The sequence below is a fragment of the Chiloscyllium plagiosum genome, chromosome 12 (genome assembly GCF_004010195.1).
Source record: "Chiloscyllium plagiosum isolate BGI_BamShark_2017 chromosome 12, ASM401019v2, whole genome shotgun sequence".
NCBI lineage: Eukaryota > Metazoa > Chordata > Chondrichthyes > Orectolobiformes > Hemiscylliidae > Chiloscyllium > Chiloscyllium plagiosum.
In genome coordinates this window covers 1,684,230-1,690,869 of record NC_057721.1, presented here as the reverse complement: position 1 = coordinate 1,690,869, position 6,640 = coordinate 1,684,230, and the positions used below count along the sequence as shown (strand labels likewise).

The following is a 6,640-nucleotide window of genomic DNA, read 5'->3' as shown; positions in this document are numbered from 1 at the left end:
TTCGGGAAGGCCCAGCAAACGAATATTTTTTTGGCGACCTCGATTATCGAGGTCGTCAATGTAATTCTCTAAGGTCCGGACTCGCTGTTCGAGAGTCCGGACCTGATCCACGGCCGATTGAGCTGTAGTTTCGGAGGTCGCGGCCTTTAGCTCTGCCCCTCCGACTCGGCGCTCGATCTCCTTAATGTCTCGGTCGTGCTTCTGCAGCGCGGCCGAGAGTGAGTCCCATCGACTTCGGGACTCCTCGATAAAAGCGTCGATCTTTGCGTCCAGCTTGGAGATCATCTCCACAAGGCTTGTCACTGTAGGTAAGTCCCCCGGGGCAGCTGTGGACGCCTCAGCTGCAGCTGGAGAGGGTGGGGGAAGGGTTCCTGTTTGCTGAGAGCTGCGGGCTCCCTTCCCTTTGGTCATTTTTACTAAATATTAGACTGTTTAAATGTAATACTAAACAACTAATTAAATTAAACAGCTATTATGAATGATTTGGTGAGTGTGATGGAGGTGGGTGACCCACTTTACCCAAGTCTTGGGAAGAGCACAATTGACTCAGACTTGCTGGGTCGCTGCCATCTTGGATCCCCCAAAGAGTACAGTTAAGGGTGAAAGGTAGGAAAATTGCATGAGGTGAGGTGCTCATTAAGAGTGCCAATTATACATGATGGGACAAACCTCCTCTTGTTCTGTAGTAATTCTGTGAACTTGAAGGAAAGAAAATTACGAAGCTATGGGAATAGAGTAAGGCAGTGAGGCTAATTAGATGGCTCTACCAAAGTGCCAGCACAGATATAATGGACTAAATGGTTGCTTTCTATTGTGTGTGGATTTTTTGAAAGGAGCCATTGAATAAATTGCCATTGGATTTGTACTTATGGGAACAAACTTGTGTTGACAGTAAACTCTGCTGTGTCTCAGGTTGCTATGCAGCACCACTGTAGCAGCATGCATTTCGTTGTGGCAGACTGGAACCAGCGTTCAATCAACTTTTACAAGAAACTTGGTGCTACTGATCTGTCCAAAACACAGAAATGGCATCTGTTTGAGATTCCAAAAAATCGCTTGGTTAAAATGGCAACTGAAGAATGAGTTGGAAGAGCAAAGTCCAGTTACAATTGTATTTCTTCCCAAAGAACCTTAATTAACAAAGTTATATAATTGTTGTAAATTCAAGACCCTAATTTGATTTGTTTTTATGCTTAATATAGAATCACTTCCTACAACAGTCATTTTGCAATGTATTTTTTATTTAGAATCCGTTTTGCAGTCACATTTGTGTTGTTGAGCCTGTGTTATTTAATCAACTATTTTGTGCAAAACATTGCTAATAAACCCTTATATATATGTGTGTGTGTGTGTATATACACAAGAATTAGTACATTGCAGGTTTATGTTGCTTATGCCAATTGATAGTATTTCTGTCCTGTCGGGAAATGCTGAGCTATAACCGTGTTTTAATGCGTATATATAGCTTTATTTGGATATGGTGTTGATATTGATGAAAACTGGGTGCTAAATAAATCACTTATGTTTTACCAAAATGTTGCTTCCTTCCTGTTCAACTCTACCACATCTCCACTGTCTTCACTTCTTCTTTTGATTTAATGTCATGAGATTTATAATCCTGAGTGCCAGGCTAATACTCTGGGTACCATATTCAAACTCCTCTTTGACAGAAATTGAATTTAATTCCATATTTGTTAATTGAATTTGCAAAGTTAGTCTGACAGTGACCACGAAACCACTGATTTTTGTGAAAACCAATCTAGTTCACAAATGAAGGGAATCTGCTGTGCTTGCCTGGTCTGATCCATAAATGATTCCAGGTCCATAGTAATATGGAAGAGCAAGCTACTCAGCAAAAGCATGCCACTATGAATGAAACCGGATGAATCACCTGGAAATGCTGATGAGAAACCCAGCCATGTTTATGAAAAATCCTCCTTGCTAACACTTGGGGACTCACCAAAATTGGGAGAACTGACCCATGGATAAATCAAATTATCTTAAGGCAATAAGTATGACTATATTTCCAGACACCACTGTCACTGTCTCTTGGTATATCATGTTCCATGGCAACGTTGACCTGCCAGAGGTTGTGGCATAATGCTACTTAGTCAGGAAGGAGTAACACTGGGAATCCTAAACATTGACTCTGGGCCCGAAATCATCTCATGGCATCAAATTAAACATGAGCAAAGCCCCTGCTAATTCCACAAACTGTCCTCACTCATAAATCATTACTTCTCCATGTGAGCACTGCTTTAAAGAATCACTGAGCATGGTAAGAGCCTGGAAAGCACTCTTTGGGTGGGGTGAATATCAATGACCATCACCAGAGTGACTTGATAGCATCACTAGTGACCTGGTTGAGTCTTAAAGAACCGTAACTGCTAAATAAGTGCAGCAGGCCGTAAGGGAACCAAATGCGATGAAAACGTATTTGATCTCATTTTCGCTAATCTACCTGTGACTGATTGTTGAAGAAAACTCTCAAGACTCAGACCTTGCGAACTGATTGAGTTGTATTGAGTTGTAAAGAAAGATGGTTGTGATTGTTGGAGGTCAATCATCTCAGCTCCAGGATATCTCTGCAGGAGTTCTTCAGAACATATCTTGGCCAAACTATCCTTAGCCACTTCATCAGTTACTTTTCCTCCATCATAAGATTAGAAGTGGGAAATTCACTGATTATTTTCAGCAGCTATTCAGGTACCAAAATAGACTGTGGCCATATCGGGTCATATAGCATGGACACAGAGATCCTTCGATCCAACCTGTCCCCGCCGACCATGTTCCCAAACTAAACAAATCCCACTTGCCTGCCCATATCTCTCCAAACCTTTCCCATTCCTGTATTCACCCAAATGTCTTTTAAGTATTGTAACTGTGCTTGCGTGCACCATTTCCTCTGGCAGTTCATTCCACACACGAACCACTCTGTGTAAAATAAAAGTTACTCCTCACATCCTTTTAAAACCTTCACCTCTCACCTTAAAAATATGCTCCCCAACCCTCAGGAAAAGACCCTTGCTATTCACTTATCTATGCCTCTCATGGTTTTATAAACCTCTTTAACTTCACCCCTCAACCTCCTACATTCCAGTAAAAACAACTCACTATCCAGCCTATTTTTATAACTCAGACCCACCATTCCCAGCAACATCCTGGTAAATCTTTTCTGAACTCTCTCCAGTTTAATAATATCTTTCATATCAGCAGGACGACCAAAACTGCACATGATACTCCAGAAGAGGCCTCACTAACGGTGCTGTGCAACCTCAACATGATGTTTCAACTCCTATACTCAAAGGTCTGAGCAATGAAGGCAAGCTTGCTAAATGCCTTCTTAAGTACTCTGTCCACTTGTGATGCAAAATTCCAAGAATTACATACCTGAACCCCTAGGTCTGTCAGTTCTACAACACTATCCAGGGCCCTACAAGTAACTGTATAAATCCTGCCCTTGCTTGTTTTACCAAAATCCAATTTATCCAAATTTAGTTCCATCTGTCACTCCTCAGTCCATTGACCCAATTGATCAAGATCTCATAATGTTAGATAATCTTCTTCACTGTCCACTATACCCTGAACTTTGGTGTCATCTGCAAGCTTACTAACCATATCTCCCATATTCGCAACCAAGTAGTTACATAAATGACAAACAAAAGTGGACCAATCACTGTGGTACATCGCTGGTTACAGGTCTCCAGTCCGAAAAACAACCCTCCACCACTACTGTCCGTCTCCTACTGTCAAGCCAACTTTGTATCCAGTTGGCAAGCTCACCCTGAATCCCATATGATCTAGCGCAGCAGGTCAGGCAGCATCCAGGGAACAGGAGAATCGACGTTTCGGGCATAAGGGCTTCGATTCTCCTGTTCCCTGGATGCTGCCTGACCTGCTGCGCTTTTCCAGCAACACATTTTCAGCTCTGATCTCCAGCATCTGCAGACCTCACTTTCTCCTCCCATATGATCTAACCTTACTAATTAGTCTATCATGCAGAATCTTGTCAAAGGCTTTACAAAGTCTATGGAAGCAATATCTATCAGTCTGCCTTCATCAATCTTTTTGGTTACTTTTTAAAAAAATTCAATTTTCCTATTCCCTATCCCTAATCTGTCTTTGCCTCTCCAAATGTATGTAAATCCTATCTTTCAGAAACACTGTTAACAACCGATCCACCAAGTGGATAAGTAGTAGCAAACTCATAACGTACAAGCACCAGACAATGAATGCTTACAAGCGAGAACCTATCTCCTCTTGCCACTCAATGATATTAACATTACAAAATACTTGCTTTGCAGACCTTAGTTGCCCTAATTAACTGTTCCTCTCCAAAGAGCAATAGCTGACCTGGTGTCCAGTCTTCCCTTGGGAAAGAGTTTTAGGCTCCTGCATGATTTTCTGTTATTTTACTGTCACTCTTTGGACTAAGAAAATTCAGCTTTTTTGTTGATGACCATCCTGCCTGCCCATTTACTCTTGGAAACTAACAAGTCCCAATTTAGAGGGAAACAACAATATTTATATCAGATGTTTCACTCCCTCACAATTTCCAAACAAACACGACAGACCTTTGTTTTGCAACATAGTCCCACACACATCAGTGACATTTCAGTGATCAACTATTCTGACTTGTAATGATGCTGGTGAGTGACAAATTTTGGCCCGAAAACTTGGGGAGAAATCTCCCACTCCTAATTCAATTGTGTCATGAGATCTTTTATGTCCACTTGAAAGGGAAGAGGCAATCTCAGTTTAGCTTCTCAGCTGAATATGACACCTCCAACTGTACAGCACTCTCACAATATCACATTGAAAAGTTGGAATGGATCACGCGTTGAAATCTTTGGAGTGCAGCTTGAATCCAAAACCTTTCAATTCGGAGGAAATGTAGGGGGAGCAGGTGTGTGGTGAGTGTGCTGCCACTGAGTCAAGGCTGATGTATTTGGTGCACAATTGAGTTGTTACCATGCTTGGAAGGGTTAGAGAGTGTTGCCTCACAACCATCAAACTTACGGCAGGACAAAATCTCAAATGACAAGTTCCTTCATTGGTCATATCTCCTGCATGGACGATCACAAAATTGCCAGGCAGATCTTCTATGGGGACCTGACTCACAGCAAATGACATCAAGTGGTTTAAATAATACAAGGACACCCTAAAAAGGTCTTGCAAACTACTTCTCTGCAGAACATCGAGAAAGGTGGAAGGAACTGCTGTACTAAAATGTGATGGAGGCAAGTTCAATTGAGGAATTTGATTACTTTACGAGAGGAAAGAATTTCTAGGGTGCAGAAATATAATGGGCAGAATCCAGGATTATTACAAATATGAGGACTGAACTCCATATTTGTGAAACTAGCAACCCCGAGGCACAGTTCAGCAGGACCTCACCAGATCCTTCCTCAATCAGAGCCCAGCAACATTACAGGTCGTTCTGCTATACCGCTCATTTTGTTAGTGCAAATTGGCTTTAATATGATTTACAAATTGTAGACGTTGTTTGGATAACATGAATTTTCTACTGAATAGGTACAGCAATTTTCTTTTAGCGATTTTCTACTGCGCAAATTTCTGTAGCAGGTTTCCATAGCACAATTTTCTATAGCGCAAGGTTGCAGAGGAACACAACATTATAGTAGAACAACCTGTATCTGATATGTCAATTCCATGTACCACACAGGGCTATGGGGAAAAGGTGGGGGCACAATGGTCCCCATCTGTGCTATAATAATTCTATAGTTCCATAAAAAGTTAAAACAATTGGGTCCCATTGTGGCGCAGCTGAAATAATTATACTCCATTGTCAAATAGTTAATCTTGGCAGCACTCTTTGTGTTTCTCCAGCTGACAGCTTTTAAAATGGCCAAATAAATCTTGTTACACAATGTTCCAAGGCATAAAATGTATTGCGTTGAGGGATAATTTTGCTCCTTGCGTATCTGGTATGCTGTTATGCAGTTGGGGTTAGAGTGGTACTGGAAAAGCACAGCAGTTCAGGCAGCATCCGAGGAGCAGTAAAATCAACGTTTCGGGCAAAAGCCCTTCATGAGCAATACAGGCAGAGTACCTGAAGGGTGGAGAGATAAGCTAGAGGAGTGTGGGGGTGGGGAGAAAGTAGCATAGAGTACAATAGGTGCGCGGGGGGAGGGGATGAAGGTGATAGGTCAGGGGGGAATGTAGAGTGGATAGGTAGAAAAGAAGATAGGCAGGTAGGACAAGTCATGGGGACAGTGCTGAGCTGGAAGTTTGGAACTGGGGTGAGGTGGGGGAAGGGGAAATGAGGAAACTGTTGAAGTCCACATTGATGCCCTGGGGTTGAAGTGTTCCAAGGCGGAAGATGAGACGTTCTTCCTCCAGGCGTCTGGTGGTGAGGGAGCGGCGGTGAAGGAGGCCCAGGACCTCCATGCCCTGTTTTGCAGTTGGCATTGCTTAAATCTCCTACACCTATACACTGACAAGGCAAATTGATGAAACATTGGGAAATATTAGGATTTAGAAACTTAACTCCCAACTGATTAAGAGCTCCAGTAGAAAGTTCTCTGCATAGGAATCTTCCTCCATGCTCTTAGGGTTATGGGGTAGAAAGTTTGAATCTTCACAGATTCTCAAGATCCTGTGTAGTTTTTACAGCGTA

General features: G+C 42.2%; 1 protein-coding gene across 2 annotated transcripts in view; it reads left to right on the top strand.

Annotated features, from left to right (window-relative positions):
• The window catches only part of LOC122554888 (diamine acetyltransferase 1-like), a 66,946-nt gene extending 65,420 nt beyond the window's left edge, over nucleotides 1-1,526 (top strand). For both annotated transcript variants that reach the window (XM_043700261.1, XM_043700260.1), the window contains one exon: nucleotides 913-1,526. In XM_043700261.1, the coding sequence (XP_043556196.1) occupies nucleotides 913-1,083 (171 nt within the window). In that variant the 3' untranslated portion in view covers nucleotides 1,084-1,526. The remainder of the gene's footprint in view (nucleotides 1-912) is intronic.
• The last annotated feature ends 5,114 nt before the right edge of the window (nucleotides 1,527-6,640 follow it).